At 54.2% G+C, this 21,586-nt stretch overlaps 1 protein-coding gene across 1 annotated transcript in view; it reads left to right on the top strand.

Annotated features, from left to right (window-relative positions):
* The window catches only part of LMX1A (LIM homeobox transcription factor 1 alpha), a gene marked incomplete at both ends in the record, with an annotated part of 41,845 nt that extends 20,758 nt beyond the window's left edge, over nt 1-21,087 (top strand). Inside the window, 6 exons of the mRNA XM_084266254.1 lie at nt 14,883-15,115; nt 19,850-20,019; nt 20,172-20,249; nt 20,363-20,432; nt 20,545-20,715; nt 20,927-21,087. Of these exons, the coding sequence (XP_084122380.1) occupies nt 14,883-15,115; nt 19,850-20,019; nt 20,172-20,249; nt 20,363-20,432; nt 20,545-20,715; nt 20,927-21,087 (883 nt within the window). The remainder of the gene's footprint in view (nt 1-14,882; nt 15,116-19,849; nt 20,020-20,171; nt 20,250-20,362; nt 20,433-20,544; nt 20,716-20,926) is intronic.
* Between the last annotated feature and the right edge of the window lie 499 nt (nt 21,088-21,586).

Here is a 21,586-nt window from a genome sequence, read left to right as displayed (position 1 = left end):
AGGTGTGTCCCATCTTCAAGGACCACCCCTTGTACCCTGTCCCATAGGCACATGTTTCATTAAGCGGTCCATGGGCTTGTGTGATGGAGAAGACATGGGCGGGCCTGGGCGTGACCAGAGGACAGGAGCATCCCACACTTTGTGCTGGTCAGTACGTGGCATGCAGCAAGCAAAGGCAGCCACATGAGACCTTGCAGGGGAGGACGAATTACTTCTATGTACATCTTAGGAGCAGGGGGTCTCCTCTGGTAGCGTGAACACAGCTGTTAGCTCTGTGCATCAGTGGCTGCTGTCCCCACACCTTGCCTGGCCAGGGTGAAGGTGTCAGCCCTCTGCCACCTCACCTCTCCCCTGCTGCAGGGGCTGACCTGCCTGGGAGCCAGGCCTGTGGCCCCTGCTTGGATGGGAGATGTTTGCTCGATGGGGCTTCCAGAGCCTAGGATGAAGCTGGGTTGCATTTAACAGCCCTACTTGGGATGTTATTTTTTCCTACAAGGCCCTCACCCATCCCAGCAGGATCCCTGAGGATCGCCAGCGTGCAGTGCCAGTCTTTCTTCAACCCTCTGGGTGAAACCCCGGCCCATCGTGCTGCTTGTGGGCCACAACAGTGACCTGATCTCCGGGGTTATGGTGGGGGTGCTTTTTTAATATCTCCAGGGTCCCCTTCAGATTGTTTTGTTCCATTCCATCTTCTCCAGTCTATTATGTCCTGCTAATGTTATTAACATACTAATTAGTCCCTAATTGCAATTGCCAATGAAGATGTCAGATGGGGCTGATGCTAACCCTGATCCTTCACATGGCTCTGCCACTCTGAATTCTGCAGATTGCTCAGTACCTCTCCCATCGTCTTGATTATTTTACCTGCTTTGGCTTCGCAGAGGGACGCGTGAGTGTGATTTCACAGAGTCACAGAATTGTAGGAAGGGACCTCAAGACATCATCGAGTCCAACCCTCAAAGTTGTAAAAGCTCGCTAAGACGTAGTGTGAGGTGGGTTGTGAAACCCCCCCAGAGCCAGGTTTGGTGATGGGTGTAACTCAGAGGTGTTTTCTGGTTAGTCCCAAGGTCTCATCTTAAAGGCTGGGGAGGGATTGTGCCTGAGCCTCCAAGCAGCCCCTTTGGGAGGCAGAAGGAAAAGGGCTTTGGGAAGTTAAAGAGCAGCATTTGCCATCCTGCCTATACATTCAACCCTCTGGCTGCTCAGGCATTGTGCAAAGGTCTTCCATGACTATAAATAGGCAGAGAGGTAGGCAAAGAGATGGCGAGATGGGATGAGGACAGGCGGGGAGCCAGCCTTGGCTGGCATCTGGAGCTCTCGTCGCCTTCGCGTGCTGGAGAGGTGCGGTTTGTTCCGGCCACGCTGCTCTCGTCAGGCGAAGTTTGCCCCCACAGAGCCTATTTTTGAACACCACACACACACACCTCCCCGCCACCCCTGTCCCGGGTACCTTTTGGAGGTGTCACAAAGAACTGGGGCTGGCTTACAGCGAGGTGCCCCGGGACATCAAGCCACGTGCTTCGAATAGCTCTGTGCAGACGTGGCCTATGGAGATGAAATGTGGCTCTTGACCGATTGCGAATAAATCAGGGTCAGCAGCTTGAATGCTGGCCAAGAAACCCAAAGGGATAAAATATAGCCTCTCTACAGACTGTTAGCAAACAGCACGTGGGCTGAGATCTGCTAGATAAATTTATGCGCTGTGAATTGTTCACCCAGCTGTAGTGGAGGGATGGACGGACCCACAGAGAACTAATAACCATATGTGGTGGACATGCCTTCGGTGCTGACCTTTAGAGGGTTCAGCAAGGCTGGGAGGTGGTACAGTGCCGTCGTGTTAGGGCTGTTGCTGGAGAGAACAGGCGCACGCGTCGCTAGATGCGGGTGAGGTGGGGGTTCAGGCTGCCTCTGCCTTGCACGTCTGGGAGACAAGCTGGCAAAGTAAATTAATGCTCCTGACCTTGGTTTTTACCATCGTGTCATTTGACATGTGTTGAGGATAAATATTGGGTGCTCTGCCTTTGCCTCCCTATTTCTGAGCCTGTGGGACTTACCAGCCAAAGAGGTGTCCGGTTCCCAATGCACCTAGGGACATCAGTCTAAAACGGGAGGAGGTGGGAAGAGGTGGAATTCTCACCCATACCCAGACACGGGGCCTCCAGCACCCACCGTCCCCCATTTCAGGTGAAACTGCCCTGGCCACAGGGGTTGCCTCGTCTTGCTCACCCCAAATCCCCCATAGCCACAAAGAGGAACATTGATTTCACATCGGGATGAGATGTCCTGGTGTTGGAACCTTCTCCAGGCAGACTAGCTTCATGAGCTTTTGGGCTCAGCTCAACTGCTTTAAACCAGAGAGATGGGCCTGAGCCCAAAACATGGAGCCAAACAGCCTTGTACTCGTCCAAGCTGCGGACGAGCATGAGCGGTTTGTGGCTGGTCCCTCCTTTCACTAATCAGGCATCTGCTTCCCGCCCTCTGCCCCGGGAGGCTGGATGTGTGCGTGCTGTCATCAGATGGGACTGGCTTACGTATCGACAGCTTGTATGTCAGCGTCTTATATATTGACATCTCTGCCCTGGCTTTAGCTCAGCTTGCAGGGGGGGACCCAATTCTGCCCCGTGGGTACCAGACCCTGTGCCCCCTGTCTGACTACAGGAGGGCGGCCGCTCTGTTTTCTTGTCTCGTTTTACTCTGGAGCCGGAGGGGGAACCTGAATTCCTCTGGCTGTGATTCAGGGAAGTTTGGGGAAATAAAATAACCCACATTTTTTTGGGGTGGGGGTTGGGGAAAGGATTTCTCCCTGATGCTGGGCCACTCCTGGGCAATGCACCTTCCCTGGGCTGCAGGGGGGCTGCAGCAGCATTTTGAGGTTGAGAGCTGGATAAAGAGGCTTTTCCCAGGCCAGGTGTCCTCGGCAGCCCGGGAGATCTCTCAGGGGTGGACCAGCCCAGCATCTCGTGCTATTGTGGCTGGGAAGTCTGTGTCCTAGCCCTGGTAGGCTGTGGCTGGGGACTCCCGCCTGGGCGGCTAATCCAGTAGCCCCCTCGGCACCCCCGCTGTGCCTTTGCCTTGGGCTGTGACTTTTGACATGGGCAGGACACATTTAACAGTGTGCTCTGAATGCTTCGCCACTGTCAGCCTGACCGGTGAGCTGTGGGGCTGTGTCACAGCTCCTGCCGGAGTGATGCCAGCGCCGGCATCACTGTCCCAGCCGGCATCACTGTCCCAGCCGGCACCGTGGACCCCTGTCCCAGCTTTAGCCAGGGCAGAAAAGAGCCGCCGAGGACTGATGCGGCCATATGGGTGCAGGGTGAAGGATCCCTACCCTGCCTTGCACCGCCATGTTATTTGGTGATCTCACTTGCCCTTTTAAAAGCTATTCAGACTGTGTAGGGGCAGAGCACAGCGAGTTTCGAACACTGATGGGTGTTTTCCACTGAGCTCCCTTTCCTTTTCTCCCATGGCAGTGAGGGTTCTGACAAGATCTCCCAAGCAAACCACAAACAAATCTTGGGGCAATGAAACTGGTGTGAAAATAGTGTGATGTGGTGGTTGGGTCGAACGTGCTTGTTGCTTTTTTTTGGGGGGGGGGAATGACATTAAGTTTGTTGTTTGTTTGTTTGTTTTCATTTTGACGATGTGATTTTTGCAAGGGGGCCAAGCACCCTAGTGACCGCTCCTTTCTCATCAGAGTCTGGTCCATCCCTTAAGAAAAAAGGGACAGGGACGTGAGAGCTTTTGAGGAGAGCAAACGTTGCCGGGGCAGGCAGGAGAGGCATGCCTGGAGCTGTTTGCTCATCACCCCCCAGGCAAAAGCACGGAGCTAGAAGGGGCTCCCCAACACCAAAGTAGCAGGAAGGGGACGTCTTACCCCTCGCCTGCCCCAAGGAACTGGCGTGTTTAGTGTTTCAGTGAAAGAAATGAGGCTTCTGCTGGTTGATGCAGGGGTTAATGGACCTGCTCACTACCTGGACACATTTTTATTGCTATTGGTGGTATTTGTAGTCTCCATTGGTTGCAATCATTAGGTTCCAGAGTGAATGGTGGGTACAGGGATAGTCTGTGCTTGTCTCAGGTGCAAGGGCCCAGCCCAGTTTTAAATTAATACCTTTCAAAGATGTTAGCTTCTAGCTGGAAGGATTAACACTGTTAATTTTGGGGATCCTGCTGAGGGTTCTGTCCTGAGCCCTGTCCTGACTCCGCCACTCTGTGGGCTTCCATCCCACCGGCTCTTTCTACCACCGTGTGTTTTGGGGCCAGGAGATCCTTCTCCCAGCTGGAAGCGTCGAGCCATCCTTCCGCGAGGAGTTCGCAGCTAATTGGTACAATCAATATTTGTTTTGCAAATGCAATTGGAGGGAAAGGGGGATTGAGAGCGCCAGAAATTCAATTGATCTGTAAAAACAGATACCGTGTAAAGGGAATCCTTTCCCTGCCAAGCAAATATTTAGAAAGGAGAAGCAATAAAATGAATAAGCAACAAAGTAATATCCTGCTTCGCCGGCCGCCAGAGGCTGCTGGGAAGGGCTGCTGCCCCCAGTGCTGCGATAACCCCAAGCAGACGAGCAGCACCAACCTGTTTCCTAGAGAAACTCTGTTTGCTTTTGCCATCTAATCCATCAAAAGCTCATCCTGGTGCCTTGGCAGCGCTGGGACCTGTCTCAGGTAGCCTGGCAAGCTGGGCACTGGCCCTGCACCCCTGCGATGGAGATGGTGGCACAAGCCCAGCGGTGGCACAGGGCTTGGGGTTGTTCCTGCCTCCTCATCCCCCCTCACTGGGGTCTCTGCTCTTTGCTGGGGTCTCAGCCTCCTCCAGCATCCCGGAGGTCTGTGAGGGATGTGGGTGCAGTGGGGTGCAAGAGGTGCACGAGGCAAAGCACTGATAGTTCATCTCTGGAAGGAAATTCAAAATGGTAAAGGAAAAAGAGAAAAAAAAAAAAAAAAAAAGGTGTCTTTTTCAGATCAGAAAGCTCCATAAAAGTGATTTTGAGTAGAGCACTGGGGTCCCTCTTTCCCAGGCTGCTCAGCATCCCTGTGCACAGCCCTTCGGTACCCGTGTGACTTGAACCAGAGAGGTTGCCTTGGGCTCATCTCTTAATTGAAAAGCTCTGGAAATCAAAGATTTTTCAGAAAAAAACCCACCCCTATAATGTACATACATGCTTGTGTTTATATATAAACTTCTACTTTCTCTGTAATATATATATATAGTGTTTATATACAAACAAGTTCTTGCTCTGTAATGTATATATTTTATATATATAATATATACAATAGGAAGAAAAGTGATTTCTTATATACATTATAGGAAGTACGGGAAGTGACTTCATGGGGAAACTCTGAGCCAGCTCTGGCAGTAAGAACTTTTGGGGCAGCTTGGAGCCTTCTGAATATCTTTCCCTCTCCCCCATTACAGATACTGACCCTGCTAATCGGTGTCAGGGTCCGAGACTGCTTCTCAGTCTGGCAATTTTCTGGCATCAATTAGATCCCTTTTTGGGGGTGTTCATGGCTACTGAAGTCACCCTGCACAGCTACACTCTCACCGCACAGAAATCTAACTGAGATTTGGATCCACTTTGGTGTGAAATGGAATTTTCAAGAGTCTGTTGGCTAAAAATGCAGGTTTTTTTCCCTCCCAAACTTCTCCAGGCTGATGAGGAAAAAAAGCTCCAAAGAAGCAAGTGAATTCTAAATGCTCAATAATCCCATTTTCCCAAGGTTTTACCCCAAGATTTTATTATGAGACTGAGCTCCTCTGGGGAGCTGATGCTAACACACGAGGTGTTATTTGGGAGTGGGTTTCTTGGCAGGGGATCTCCATTGTTGAGTCCCGGCTGCCCATTGCCGGGCTGCATCTGCCGATGGGGCACAAGAAAACCCCCACGCTCCATCACCTCTTATTGCTGCCCCGTCTGGGGTTCCCTGGGGGCTGCAAAACGTGCTCCCGAAACCCCAGCCTGCGAGCAGGCACTAGAAGAGAGCTGCAACGTGAGCTCAGTGGAGGGGGACTTGTGTGTGTGTGTGGAGGGGAGAGAAGATGGCTTAAATTTAATGTCTTTTTAGATGAATCTTTCCATTCATTCCAGAGCATATTCCTCTGGCATTTCCAGCACGCTTGTTTAGCTGAGTAGTTAACAAACTTCATCGAAACACATGTTATAGTGCTCTCTAGTGCACGGAGCTATGAATGAAGGATGCCTCTTTTGAGATATCTCAATGTGCCGAGCGGCTTTTACTCTGGAGCAGCCTCTTAACCACAACAGCTGCTTCCCATTGTGGAAATGCTATTGGAAACAAAAAAAAAACCCCATCACCCTCCACAACCAAACCACCCCACAAAAACACCATCCTGACAACTTGACAATGCGCAGGGATGATGTTTAAGCAAATCCCCCTATGCCAGGGTGAGCAGGGGCACCTGGAAATAAAAGATAATGCAAGAAATAACCCAGTTGGGAGAGCGGTATCTCCTCGCTGGCAGCGCCCGGTGTGCTCCCGCGGATCTCTTGTTTGCTGAGCCGGACCGAAGCAGCTGGTCCCTGTGTCCAACTTAGTTTGTTCTGTTTAGCTTTTGCACAGCCGAGCGATTTTTATAGCCGCTGGAGCGCCGGGAAGCTCGGCAGGATATTGGTCGCCTCCTAATGAGAGTTTGCCGCGTCGGCACAAATGCCCAGTGAATTTTAAACGCCTGGGAAACAGCGGCTCCCGCAGCCCCATCCCCGGATGCTCGGAGAGCCCTTGGGGGAACCTAGGTTTCCTCTCTAATAAAGGAAAAGGCAAGTCTTGATCATAGCCTAGGAGACGTGAGAGGAGCCGGGAACCCCAGCATCAGGACTGGACCACATCTACTGGCACTGTCCTTGCTGGCGATGCTCTGGGAAAGCCCCCAAAAGCCAAGGGAGCCCGTGTTGCCCTGAGCAGCTGGGGATTTGGGTCATCCTGAGTGTGAGATCAGACCCATGGGACCAGGCTAGGGGCAGACTCGGTGCCTAATCCCTTCTTGAACCTGTTGGTACACAGTGGATGTGAATTTGTGGCATGGCTGGGCAGGTCCCCAGCCCTTCCTCTGCTAGGATGTTTAGATGCGGGATCAGGCTGCTGCCTGTCCCTGAGGAAGGAGGTTTCACAACTCCTCCCCTTGCTCTGAACACTCTTTCTTTTTCTTTCTCTTGTTTCCTGTAACCCTTTTCCTTCGGAAATTCAGAATGGAAAAGAGAAAGCTTTTCATTTTTGGGCTTGGTTTTATTTTCATTTTCCATCACGGGAGGTTCACAAAAGATTCAGAGCGAATATAATGATTTGCAGAAGGGGGGGGTACCCTAAGCTGGAACAGAATGAAAATTATTCCTTCCCCCACAGTGATACAGCGGGTGTGTAAAACCCCCAAGGGGTAGTAGGGAAACCAGCCTGTGGGATTCTTTAGCTGGGGCTGCTGTTTCTTGGAAGGCCAGGGAAAAAAACCAAGAGGTTTCAAGATCACAGTGTTTTATCCATGAAATGAGAGACATGAGCAGCATTACCTTCGTTTCCTTCTCCCCTGTTTATTCCTACCCTGCTTACAAAGCTGGCCAAACCGGGGTGGCAGCGGCGATGGCGCATCCTCTTGCTCTGGTGACTTTGCTTTTCCATCATTTGCCTCCCCATTAATCTCAGTACAAACAAAGGCTCTGAAGAGACAAGCTGAAAAGCTCCTGGGGGTACGTTTAAATCAGTCCTTTCTAATAATGTCTGCCGACCTCTCTGTGGAAGCACTGCTCCCCAAGGAAAGGACACGGAGCCGCGGCAGCGTGCTGAAATATGGTGGGGTGTAATTAATTCTGACCTCTGGCTCCCGCTCACTCGCTCTCAATATTAAATTTGACTAGTGATATTGTGGTTTTTCAATTATCCTTGTTTTCTTGGGGGCATGGCGGGGGAGGGGGGTCTCTGCTCGAAATTCTGCTCGGTGGGAGATGCATCGGCTGGGATGCAGGGCTGCTGTGTCGTGGCCTGGATGGGGATCTATCCTTGGGTCGTCTCCCTCGGGATGGTGTTTGGGCTCAGACGTGGTGTTGCACGTGGCGCTCTCCTTCCTACCCCGTGTGCCTCAAAAACCAGAGGCTCACTAGGTGCTGTGATGGGGCCAGCTCCCTGACGATGCTTCCAGTTCTTATGGAGGAAGGGGAGGCACAAAAAGAAGCAGCCTTTGAGGAAACAGGGAGGAAAATCAGCATTTTGGTGTTCTTCCCAAGGGGTCACTTTCTAGCCACTGCTGAAATCAGCAGAGGATTTTTATCACCACCCTGAGGACCCAGAGGGGACCCAGAGCCTTCAGCTCCTATAGGGCCTTGACGGTTAAAGTCTTAATAGCGTGTCCTTGGTCAGCAGCAGAGCGGCCTAAAGCTGCCTTAGAAGCTGTGTGCTTGCTTGACCTTTTATTTTGGTGTTGCGAGTGTGCTTTGGCAGCAGCTCTTTGCTTGGAAGGCTTTGTTTGTTTGCTTAACTCCATCATCCTGGCAGTGCCCGTGCATGTCCCGGCGTGGTCTCTGGAAGGTCTGGTGGGTGTTAAGTGACCATTTTCGGACCTCAGCCAGAAGACAGGGATGAAGGTGCCCTTTCCTGGGAAGGCTGGGATGGTTTGTGTGTAGCAGAGGGAGGCTGAAAGGGCCCGGTGCCAATGCCCTCCTCCTCTGCGGGCCCACCACCTCCCCAGTGCTCCCTTGTCACTGCAGTCCTCTGCCGTAGGTATTGGGTGGGGGGAGGAACGGACACAGATGTGGGAGTTGCATAGGTGCCATAAGCATCAGGGCAGGAGCTCATTTAGGGATGTTCCTGCAAAGCGCCCATGGAGGCTCCCCCCTGGTTTAACCCCTCCAGACCCTCTGGAGTCTCTGGAAGGGGCTTCATGTTCGAATGCAGGCTGTGTTTGATGGCACCCACTGCAGCGATGGGCTCTCCGAGTGCAGGGCTGGGATGCGCAGCAGAGCGGGATGCTGGCTGGGGTGGGACCACTGGATTTGAACCCTGAGAGAGCTCGGTTAGGTGAAGAAAGGTGAAAAGCGGGTCTGCTGGGGCTTCCCCTCCCTCCCTTTCACGTTCCTTGGCCTCTGGGAGAACACAGCCACTGGCCAACTGCTCCAGCTGGATTCGCAAGAGGCCAAGAGTTCGCTTTTTGGACTCCCTGTCTCCAGTTGCCAGCAGTGGCTTGGTGGGACCCCAGGGAGAGCTCACACCCTGGGTCCACAGAGGCAAGCTCACACACAACCAGCCCCGGGGATAAAACCAGCCCCGTCTCAGGCCGGTTGCCGTGAAGTGTCAGAAGACGCACTCAGGCAGCAGGAATGAGAAGGGCTTGAGCCAGAGGGGGAGGAGGGAGGAGAAGGGAAATTAAAAAAAAGAAAAGAAAGAAAGGAAAACGCCACTTGCTGCAAAGCGAGCGAATTCTCCAATAAACCCGAATCTGCTGAGAATACATTTTACAAACGCGCAGCGAAGTTGACTGCTTTTGTTTGGCCGTTTGTTAAGCATTAACTAAAGAATGCCATGGTCCAGCCTGCTCGGTGTGAAACCTAATTCTCCCCCTTTCTGGAGCCATGGCATGGAGTGCTCAATTTTTTTCTCTCTGTAGGACTGCAGCCTTCTGGTACTCCAGCCAAAAAACACTCATATTTTAGCAAGCTTAGCCCCAGCCCCGTTGCCAGGCAGTAAAGCGAACACTTGTCCGCTTCAGGGGGGAGGGAGCCCTGAGACTTGGAAGGGTCAGGAGAACAGCCCCAGGGAAAACATCACTCCTCCATCCCACCAGAGAGTTCTCTGAGGGTTTGGGGTGCAGAGGGAGGGAAGGCAGCGGTGTCTGGGGGTGCTTTCTTCTGACAGCCTGGGAGCCTGGTGACCAGGGGTGGGTTTAGAGGTCCCCCAGGAATTGCTGGTGCCAGGTTGCCCTCCAAAATGCTCTCGCCATCCCCAGAACATGCCAGTCTGCTCTCCGCAATGCTGTGATGGACTCAAGCCCATTCCTAGTTGGTCCTGTGGTTTCAGCATCCCTCCTGCCAGGGGTCTTTGTGGTCCCCCCAGTGCTGCCGCTGGGAGAAGCCCTCGTGGGCACCACTCAAGGGGGTGCATTCGTCCGTCCTCTATACCAGAGGGTATAGACACCGTCTATACCCTCTGCCTCACCCCTTCACCCCAGGAGGACTGGAGGCGGGGACGGAGTGACATGAGCCCAGCAGCAGCAGCACAGCGCCTTGTTCCCAAGCTGTGGGTGCAGGCTTGACAGCGACTGGCATTTTTCCACTGCTGGCCTGTCGAGGACCTGGTGCTGCTGTTCCCCCCTTGTGACAACTGACAATGAGTGAGAAGATGACCCGGTGCCAAGACAACTCAATCCGGCGTCCTCGCTCCCCACGGAGCCCTGCGGCTTGCTGCTGGCGCCCGCCGCCAGCCTCCTCCCGTGCCTCTCGTGCTGCGCATGGCTGTCAGTTCATCCCTGTGCCAAGGTCATGGCTTCGGGGGGATGTCATGGCTTTGCTTCCCAGTGAGCCGTTGTTTGGGGACGGCTGTGAGTGCAGTCAGGCTGGAGCTCCCTGCACCTCTGAGGGGTCGTTTGGGGTTTGCTCATTCTCCTGGGTCGTGGTGAGTGGGAAAGATGAGTTGGTCAGGTCTCTGCACCAAGATGCTGCATAACCCAGCATCCCTGCGGATGCATCTGTTGCTGGCAGCCCTAGCAGGGAGGCAGGCAGGGCAGCTGCCTGCACTGCTTCATGGGGACCAGTGGTAACAGTGCCTGCCCTGGTCCTCAACTGGGAGCCTGTGGGGTCACTCAGAGGCTGCCCTGGCCCTTCTCATGGCACCCCTGGGCCAGGCTGGTGCAGGTGGGGAGGAAAGCATCCCTCCGCTGAGGATTGCTGCTGTGCCTTACCCACCGCCTGAGCCAAGCCTCCGTGCAAGCGGCATTTGAGATTTGTCCGTCAGTATTTAATATCAGCATCCCTGACCCGCCGCCCCCCCCGGGGAGGCTCCGAGGGGCTGCGTTTGTATGCGGCGCACGAAGACAGACAGCAGCCGGGAAGCGCCTGTCAATCACCGCCCCTTTCAGCCTGTCACCTCAAAATAAAGGGGGTAGGGGACCAGGGCAGGGGGGAGGTGGCTCCGATGGGAAATCGGGCTGCCTGCACTGCTCCCCTTCCATCGGCACGGGGAGGGATGTGGGATGCGCCGCGCCAGAGGTGGCTTCAGCCATGTGGCAGAATTCCTAGGTTTCGGTGATGCTGTGTGGATGGGAAACCCCAAAGTAGAGGTCTGGGGTGGCTTTCCCAAGGAAGAGGAGTTGCGCCAAGAAGTGGGACTGCATCCCCGGGGGAAGGGGGAGGTCTGTAAAGCTGCAGGGGGGATAGACTAGATGTCCTCCAACCTTACACATTCTATGGTTCTATGATTATCCATGTGGGGGTATTATCTGGGAGGGGGGATTATCTATACAGGGGTTATCTGTGCATGCTGTTCCTCCCTCTGAAGGAGCTGGTACTGTCCCAGACTGGTCCAGGGCTGTAGGAATCTGTGAGGCCAGTGATGCCCTTTGCTCTCTCCCCATTACCTAACCTGTGGTTGGCTGCAGTTTTTACGCCCATGACCCTTCTGTGCCTTAAAACTGGGTTTATTGTGGGTGTTTAAGGAGCTCTTTGTGGTTTCATACTGTGGAAGATGTTTTATGGGGCTTTCTCTGCATCTCATGTTGCCCAGGGATGGGGGAGTCCTGCATCAGGCAGTGTAGACACCTGGTTGTGTCTGGCATCCCTCAGTGGGCGCTGCTGGGGTCTCAGCAGATTGGAAATGAAGTGATTCATTCAGCTTGAAGTGCCTAATGTTAGGCAGCCATTTACATTAATCTCACACCTTCCTGTTTTGCAAGACTCTTTGGGCATAGAAGCATCCCTCGCTTGACCCGTGCTGCTGTGCCTAATTGGCAAAGGTTCATGGCTCTCTAATCAGTGCCCTGGAAACAGAGACTGCTTGCACGTTTGTGAAGATGAGATGGCTGTAATATAATACCTTATCAATGTTTTAATACAGAGAGCAGTTAGCAATCCCAACAGGTAGGGCTTAAACTTCATTTAAACAGGATGAGGATGTGTTACCAGACAGTACAAATCACCTCCACTCCGACATAAAAGGGACACGATTAAGGACGAAATGATTGGGGAAATATTAACACAAGCCTGCATTTCTCAGAGCCAGAACAAGAGAAAAATGACCCTTCAGAAGGAATGCTTTCAAGGGAACGTACATCCCTCTCCTCCCCGGGCAGTCGCGGGGATGTTGGAAGTACATACATCTTGAAGACTGACAGTTGTACATATCCCAGGAGAACTGGAGTTGAATGTACAAAAATAAAAGGCACTAACAGCATTCCCTGGAATTGTGAAACTTCCCAACCTCTGCCTTGGGCATGGTGGTTTTCCACTTTCCACAGCAACAGCAGTGGGTTTTAAAAGCTTTATGATGCCCCTTTCCTATTTCTTGGGGGATGGTACGATTCACTGAGCATGCCCAGGGTTTGGCTGGAATGGGGGAGAATGATGCCCCCCATCCCTGTGTTCATTGTCACTGTTTTGGAAGAACCCTGGGGGGGAGCAGGAATAGCCCATGTGCTGGCACAAAGTGTCCGTGAGAGGTTCTGGAGGTGGGAGGGAGCTGACGCGGATAAAGCATCAATGGGGTGCCCCATTGAGCCCTCAACACCCAGCCCCAAAGGCTGGTGGGCACTGCTGGCGGGTGGCAGGGTACCAGCTGTGCGCACATCTGGCAGGCAGCCTTTGGAGCTCAGTGCTCACCAGCCACAGCACAGAGCACCAGGGGGCTGATGCTGTATGGCTGACCGTGCCCATCAGTGTGAGGTGTCAGGCGTTACCCCCCTTCTCCTGCCCGTATCTGCCTTCCTCACACCAGCAGCACATGCTGCCGTGTCTGGACTCTCTGGCTCCGCACAGGCGAGGGCTGAGCTCTTGATGTCACAGATGTGACCAGCTGCTGTCGGCTCTCCCGGGCTCGCTGCCTGTGCAGAGTCAGCCTGTCCCCCTTGGGCAGTTTGCACAGCTGACCCCCTTCTTCATCAGCAGTTGGGCAAGTAAAGAGGTGAAACGAGGAGGTGAACTGAAGCTTGGCTGGGGTTTTGCGGGAGCAGAGGCTGCTTGGGGGCAGCAGCAGCAAGATGTGTGCGCCCCTTTGCTGCTGGGGAGCTTTGTTCAGCAGCATCTTCGGGTACCTTCACCTTGGAAGCTGCCTCCAGGGCACAGGGACTTGCTCTGGCCCCCGTTTCCTTGGTTTATGGGCTATCGAGCTCATCAACAACCACTTTTTAAAACCTTACCCGTTTTCTGATGGTTTTGCTGTGAGTGTTTCACATACTTCTAGTCCTCCCCTTGTTGGACTGGGGCCGACTCAGCACTTTTCATTTCCTATGTGGGTTTTTTTTTCTAGCAGCCAAAAAAAGGAGAATAGATTGAAAGCCAGCTGGTGGCTGCGGGACTGCACCACCCCAGTCCTGCAGCCCCCCCAAGTCTCCCCCAGGGATGACACATGGGATGGGGACCACAGAGGTGGGAGCTATCTGGGGTCAGCAGAAGGCTGGATGCAGCACTCCCCACACGGGTCCCTGGGGCATCCCCAGGCTGGGACAAGGGTGATGCTCGGAGATAACCTCTGCAGGATGTGTGCTGACTTTTGACTGCTCTTTCTGGGCCAAAATCATCGAGACAGGGGAATAGTAATGTCCAGTTCCCACAGATATTTAGGATGAGGCTGGGTAAACAGTGATATTTTTTCTTTGTGGGGCCCAAGCCAAAATCATGGACATCTGCAGGTGGTGGACATGGTTCTGGTTTGGTATCTTCAAACATATCTACTGGGGGACACATCTCCTTCACTTAAAACATTCAGACCAAGGTTTAGGTCTGAGTGCTTTCATGTGCTCTCAAGAGGTGCCACCTCTGCTCTGCTCGCCTCAGTTTCCCCAACTGCAGATCACTGCTCACGTTACTAAGCCTTTTGGTAAGGACATTTAAAGTCAAAGAAAGAAGAGCTCTGTTTCAACCTAAAGTGCTATTGCTGTCATTATTATTATTGTTGGCTTTTCAGTATTAAGCCAGTGTGTTGAAACCTGCAACCTGTACAATTAGGGATGCTGCAAACACCGTCACATCAGTGTCAAGGAACAAGCTGAGCTTTTCCTTTTCCTTTTGGCACATCAAGTCTTCACCAGCCTTAATGTAAAACTTGTTGCCCTGAAGATTCTTATGATGTATTAGACATTCCTGGTGTATTTGCAAGCAGGAACAGGGCTAGGGCTGTTCCAGTGACACGGACCAGAGGGATGGGGTGATTTTGTGGGTGACTGACAGCATGGATGCTTTCTGCAGATGCTTATTGAGAGGCACAGATAAACTCGCTGGTCCCAGTGTTGTCTCCAGCATCTCCTTATGTCTAGGTGTGAGCTGGGGGAAGGTGGACATGTCATGTTAGCTTGATAAAACTCACATAGATGCGGTGTGTCCCGTGTCTCATGGTGGTCGTGGCTGGACTGTTGGGCTTATACCTGTTTGCTTTTCACCCAGCGTGTCCAGATGGCGGGGTCTTCATGCTTTGGCCACATTCATGGTAAGCACCTGGTAACACGTTCACCAAAAATGATCAGGTTGGCCCAAGGCAGCATCACCCCTTGGCACCCGTGCCGTGTCACTGCGGGGTGCCAGCACCAACGGGTGACACAGTGATCCTGTGCTGACGCCTGTCTCCTTGCCATGGGTAACCCTGCCCCTTTGTCCCCACACCGCACTGTGCGCCAGGGGTGCCGCTGTGGTGCTGCCGGGGCATCCCAGCCGGATCTCCTCTTGCTCCCCCAGGCTCTTCGCGGTGAAGTGCGCCGGGTGCCTGGAGGCCATCGCGCCCAGCGAGCTGGTGATGCGTGCCCAGAAGAGCGTCTACCACCTGCACTGCTTCTGCTGCTGCGTCTGCGAGCGGCGCCTGCAGAAGGGCGACGAGTTTGTGCTGAAGGAGGGGCAGCTCCTCTGTAAGGGCGACTACGAGAAGGAGCGGGAGCTGCTGAGCTTGGTGAGCCCGGCTCTGTCGGATTCTGGTAAGGGGCCGCCCGCGCCCAGCGTCTCCCTGGCTGGTCCCACTCTGAGGCCCCCTGCGAGCATGGTAGGGGCTGGAGGCAATGTTTTGGCTCTCTGCCCTGAACCTCTGCACTGTGGTCCAAAGGGAAAAGCTCTACAAGCACCGTTGCATCCTCCAGCTGGAGGCTCTCCCACCTCGCTGGCAGTGGTGTGAGCGGGGACCTCAGCAGCGGAGGGGCTGGAGGATGCTCTGGGGACCATCCCTTCTCATTAGGCTTATTTCCAAGAGGGTTTGTGCCCCTGGGCTGTGCTGGGCACTGACACCCCATCCTCAAGCAAGTACAGCCTCCCTGGGTGTGGGAGGGAGAGTTGTGCTGGCTGGAGGTGACATCTCCCACCTCCCCACCTGGGAAAACAGGAGCTTCCCCTGATGTTAAGACATTAAATAAGCGTTTTCTTCCCTCCCCAAAAAATCCTGATGCCAAGTATCCCCCTGACTACCTTGGGCTAAGCCTTCTGTGTCCCTCCCCAGTGCCTCACTGTCCCTGCCTGGGACTCTGGAAAAGCTGAGAGCAAGAAGCGAGCTGCTTTTGTTCTAACCAACCTTTTTCATACCAAGGGGAAACTGAGGCACAGAGCTAAAACATGAGTGGGTGGCAGGGAGCCTGCCTGTCTCCCCAGCGGCTTCCTGGGCAGTTGATGGCCGGTGCCAGACTACAGAGTCAGCGTGGAGACCTGTGGGGACACTGCAGAGCCAAAAGGAGGGCTGGAGGAGAGGTGGCACCACAGCTGGAGATGGGGAGGGGACGGGCATCCTACTCCAGCCAGGGTGTCACTGCCACATTAGGTTGCCCACAGCATCAGATCAGCATTAAAACACGCATCCACGGCCAAAGCAAATCAAATCTGAATGTTTCCCAGGAAGACAAATTTAGTAAGAAAGCCCAGGAGTGGGGGCCAGGGTGGGGGGTTAGAAATGATCTGCTAACAAAAACCCTCATGCAAACACTGTCTCCACAGAGCCCCGCTCCTCACAAGGCTGCACAGCCCTGCACTGGGTGCCTGGGTTGCTCAGCTCCTCTTAAAAACTCTCACTGGGGGTAACAAGCTGCTTTGCGGAGGGAAGGATTCACCTCCGGAATGTCGTGCCCTGGGAAGGGCCACTGGCACACTGGGGAGGGGGACACGTCCAGACACTGTTTTTCTCTGCTGGAACCAAGCACTGGGTTAAATAAATCAAAAACTGAAGAAGAAACCAACATCCTGTTCAGGAGGAGGGTGTTAAGACATGAACCAGGGCAGGTCGCAGGCTCAGCACTTACCACCTGACAAGGAGAAGTTGCAGGGTGGGGGTAGGTGGGGAAGGGATGGTTTTGGGATGGAAAGCCCGTGTTTCTCTTTAATCTCATGCTCCTCTGGAGCAAGAGCCTGGCTGGTTCAGAGCGCTGCCTGCGGCTGCTCTGGCTGAGCTCACTGAAAAGACAGACATCCTCCCCTCGAGTAACCACGATGATATTTCAAAAATAAAGAGTGAGGAGGTGGTTGAAGGGAGCCAGTGAACGATATTCCAGCGCTGGAGGAGCTGGAGAGGCAGGAAGGCAGCAGGATGCGGCACGCTGGTGCTGGCTCTTGCGTTAGCCCTGGGAAAGTCCTACATTGATTGAAGAATTATTATTATTATTATTATTTGCCTTTCGGGATGTGCAAACTCTTTCAGTTAAAATAGGAACCAATGAGGAGACGTCATGCAGGAAAATAAGTGAATTGGCCTCAGTGATTTGGGTTTATTCCTAGTGGGGGAAAAGGGCAGTTTGGGAAAGGTTGGGGAGCTTTTCCTCCCCAGCGACTCATCAGCCCCTGGTCCAGCCCTGCTGCCAGGGGCTCTAGCCAAAGCAAGAGCTTCAGCTAGCAAAACCCTCCAGGGGAAATGCTTATTTAGGTGGAAACTCCCACTGAGACCCGAGGGATGCAAAGGGCCAGTATGGAAGTCAAAAGGGCACAGCAACCCCTTGGCTGGTCGGAAACCCAACCCAAAGCCCCTGGCAGTCACTGGCCTGAGGCAGGGAGGTCCTGGCCCTTCCCATCTCCCTGCAGACCCCATGGCTTAGCACCGCTGTCCCTGCCTGGTTTTGGTGGCCACCAGCAGTTTGTCCTGGGATGTCAAGTGCTCTAAGGCCAGTGGCACAGCGGGGGTCAGCTCAGGTGCACATCCCAAGTGGATGCTCAGAATGCTGCAGCTTTGCCCCCTCCTGCTGCAACCCCCCACCCCCCATCCCAAGGACCATGCTGGGGGATGCAGAGGGGTGTCCCTGCCCGAGAACTGGTCCCAGGTGCCCTTTCACCAGCAGAGCATGCGATGTGCATATCCAGCCTGTCCCCCACCATCGCTGCTTTGAAGCCCCCCACCCTCCCTTCCCCACCCCCCGTGCACCGAAGGCCACTTTATGAGAAAGCGCAGATAAAAAGCGAGCCATATGTTGTCTGTAATCTCCCAAACCCTTGCTTCAATTACTGCCTCCCCCGAGCCTCTGCTGCCCAGCCTAAGTAAACAAGCCCCTCTGAAAGAGGACCCCGCTTTCCAATTAAAAGCGTCCTAACGTTTCTCCTCTCCCTAAATCCTCCTGAGCGAGGAATGTCCTGGCCCCGACGGCGGGATGTGGGCTCGGCGGGTCGGACCGAGGGCACGCCGCACAATATCCATCGCCCCGGCCCCTTCCCAGGTGACGTCAGGGGCAGCCCCAGACACTCATTAATTTCTCCCCCCTCCTTGGTGGGGAAAGGCTTGAAAGGGAGAGTTAATTAAAAGTAATACCCCTCCAAATCCGGCTTCGCTTTTCCTTCTTTCCCTTTGACACTAGGAAGGATTTGGGGAGCAGGTGTTGGGGGGGAGGGATCCTGGGTGGGGGGCTGATTTTCCCCCTTGGCATGTGTTTTGAGCATCATTTGCTTGATAGAGTATGTGAGCTTCTGGCTCCCCCACCCCTGCCAGTCTCTGCCCCTCCTAGATTGGAGGGGATCTGGGTGCTCACCTCATCTTAGGGTGCAGGAGGATTCAGGCACTGAAATGTCTCCCTTGGTTGACATTCCTTCTCCCAATATTTGTAAAAATCTCTACTCCTCCACAAACTAACTCTACTCCAAACTAAACTCCTTTGGGTTTCAGCTCAGCAGAGCAGAGATGCTGCTTGTGCAGGCACTGAACAGGAGGCAGCAGCAGCCACTGTTCAGCCCCATTAGCCACCATAGACTCCACATCCCAGGGGTACCTGGCACTGGGGCTCTCAGACCTAGTATTGCTGCGTCCTTTGCACTGGGACATGCAAGAAGGAGCAGTCTGTCTATCCTGTTGCCATTGCTGCCCTGGATGTGCTCTGTGGGCAAGTGGCAGCAGCAAGGCACTGACGCCCAAGGTCCAGCACCCAGCTCTGGGCTGGTTTTGGGACCACATCTCTCCCCATCCCAGCCTTTCCAGCACTCGTCACAGCAAAAGTCTTTGCATCGGCTGGTGAACTCAGGAGGTAGCCCAGCAGCTTGGAGGGAGGAGGTAACTGGTACCCAAGAGCATCCTTGCTCCTCCGCTGGGATCATTGCCTCCCCTTGCCCTGGAAATCTGCTCCTGTCTTTCCCCATCCCCAATGGGACCGCCATTGGATTTACACTTCTCTGGTGGTGAGCTCTGGCCGTGCAGTAGGACCTGACCTGCCATACCCGCAAACTCTGGGCCAGGCTCACAACCCCCTGGTGCATCCCATCTCCTGGGACCACAGCAGCCCTGGGATGGGTCGTGGGCCAAGCATAGCCTTGCAACCTGTGCCTGTACCAATCCAGCACCTCAGCTCCATTATCAATTCCCAAACGTGTGGTGGAGGAGCTTTCTGGAAGAGGCTGTAAGTGATTTACGGCTTGTGAGAGGGAAGGACCTGTGCTGTCAGACCTGCATTACAGCACTCCCATGCAAGTGAGGTCATCAACACAGCGGTGATGCGGTAAATAAGGAGGGCTGGTAAGAGGCAGGGCAGCACTGCCTGCTTTCCTGGAGCAGCTCCTGCCCCAAGGTCCCAGGGTGGGAGCAGCAGGGAGATAGACACCAGTGCCTGGGAACACAGCAGAGCCGCACATCTCAGCGAGTGCCTGAGGGATGAAGCTCAAAGCAGCCTGGGCTTCTATCCTGTGGGACTTAAAACTCCACAGGAGGAAATACAGGCAAAAAGGTGACTCTTGTATCTGTGATTAAAAGTCAGTGCTCTAAATGGAGTTGACCTCTACAGTGGGGCAAATGAAAGGGTTGTGAGGTGTTGGCTAACAGGTTGCCCTCTCTAAGCATCTCTGCTCCCCTCCCTGCACCCTGACCTCTCCCAACCTGGGCTGTGCAGGCAGAGGGACCAGATGCCTGATCACCAGCTGGGCTGGGGGACAGCCCTGGAGGCACAGCGGTCCAACGTCCTCTGGGAGCAAGCAGGGATTGGGATCTGATGAAGGGAAAATCAGGTATTCCAGCGTTTCACGGTGCAGCTGCTCAGACTGTGGGGGAAGAGAACAAAAGGCACATCTGCTGGATGAGTGACCCCAAACTATGAGCCACAGCAGCTCTCCCCTTCTCTGAGCTAGTCCCGAATCTCAGCTTCTCATGCACATTCACAGGGAGATCCCCACCAACACCAGCTTAAGTCTCCCAGATTAACTGAATGTGGTGGAAGATGGTGCGCATGGCCCATTGTCTGTAAAGGACCTGCTTTTATTTCCCTCCCTGTCAGGTAAAAGCGATGATGAGGACAGTATCTGCAAACTGGGCCAAGCCTCGGGCAAGGGTGCTGAGGATGGGAAGGATCACAAGCGGCCCAAGAGACCCCGGACAATCCTGACCACACAGCAGCGGAGAGCATTCAAAGCATCGTTCGAGGTCTCCTCCAAGCCCTGCAGGAAGGTATGAGGAGAAAAGCCCATGCTCAGCTACCTCCAGCCCCCAGGGATGCCCTGGATGCTGGGCAAGTACTTGCCCCAACTGCTCTGACCCCTCCTAAAGTGCCCCTGACAAGCTGAGCAGGCTGAGACATGGCTGTCATTCCTCTCTCCAAGGTGCGGGAGACGCTGGCAGCTGAGACGGGGCTGAGTGTCCGCGTAGTGCAGGTCTGGTTCCAGAACCAGCGAGCAAAGGTGGGTGCATGGGGGTAACCCCCTGCCAGCAGCTGGTGCTGGGGCTCTCCTCCCTCCTTGCTCTGGCTGGGGAATGATTTCATCCAGATTTTTTTCCCCTCCTTCTTGCCTAGATGAAGAAGCTCGCCAGGAGGCAGCAGCAGCAGCAGCAAGATCAGCAAAACACACAGCGCCTCAGCTCAGGTACCCACCTTGCACCCCATTTCCCAGTCCCCTCTCCAGGCTGCCAAAGGGAACTGGGCTCCCCAAAACAGTAGCAGCCTAACTGCTCCCATGACTTGCTCTTCTCTTCCAGCCCAGACAAATGGCGGTGGTGGCACAGGGCTGGAGGGGATGCTGAACCCCTACACCACCCTGCCTCCGCCCCAGCAGCTCCTGGGCATGGAGCAAAGCGTCTACGGCTCTGACCCCTTCCGGCAAGGGCTCACCCCACCACAGATGCCTGGAGACCACATGCACCCCTACGGTAAGGCTGCAAGGTTTGCCTCTTGCCTTCTCACTGTCAGAGAGATGCTGGGCTGGGGCAGGGGGCTGTGTGATGGGGACATGGATGGGGGATGCGGTGACAGTCCCAGCTTCCCTAAAGCCTTCACTGCAAAAGCTGGGGGTACTGGTACTGTCAAGGTGCCAGAAAAGAAAACAAACTCTGAATCCCTTCTCCTTCCCTGCTTCCACAGGTGCCGAGCCCCTCTTCCATGACTTGGATAGCGATGATACCTCACTGAGCAACCTGGGCGACTGCTTCCTTGCCACAGCAGACACAGGGCCGCTCCAGGCACGAGTGGGGAACCCCATTGACCACCTGTACTCCATGCAGAACTCCTACTTCACCTCCTGAACACAGCATGGTCCCCAGGACAGGGCAGCTGATACCACCATGCTGCCTTGGAGGGGGGGAGGGAAGGGGGGAGGGTGGCAGAGCCCCCAGGGTTGGGGGCTGGGGCAGGGTGGAACGACACTGCTGGGATGCTGTCAAACAATATGTTGTAGCTTGGGATTCCCAAGGAGCGAGTTAAGTTATGGGTTGCATAGTTTCATGTTTCTCTTAGGAGCCTAGGATTAGGGGCAGGAGCAGTTTCTGCAGCTGGCTGGTGGGATTTCAGATTTCAAACGAGGAGCAAAATTTCTCATTTTGGCAGGGGGGAAGGAGGGAAGCCCTTCCCATGGGAGCATCTGGTGCCCTATCCCCTCTACAACACCCTTGGTCCGAGCAGTGGAAAGAGCAAACTGCTGATTTTCACTGGGGGGTGGGGGGGCGTGGGGGAGGGGCACAGGGTGGGGAAGCCCTCAGCATCAGCTGGGCTTTGAAATTTGAAAAGCTGCCCATGCTTTGGGGA

Source organism: Gallinula chloropus (genome assembly GCF_964237585.1).
Source record: "Gallinula chloropus genome assembly, chromosome: 6".
Taxonomy (NCBI): domain Eukaryota; kingdom Metazoa; phylum Chordata; class Aves; order Gruiformes; family Rallidae; genus Gallinula; species Gallinula chloropus.
The sequence above is the reverse complement of the archived record's forward strand: the minus strand, read 5'-3'. Positions and strand labels throughout refer to the sequence as shown.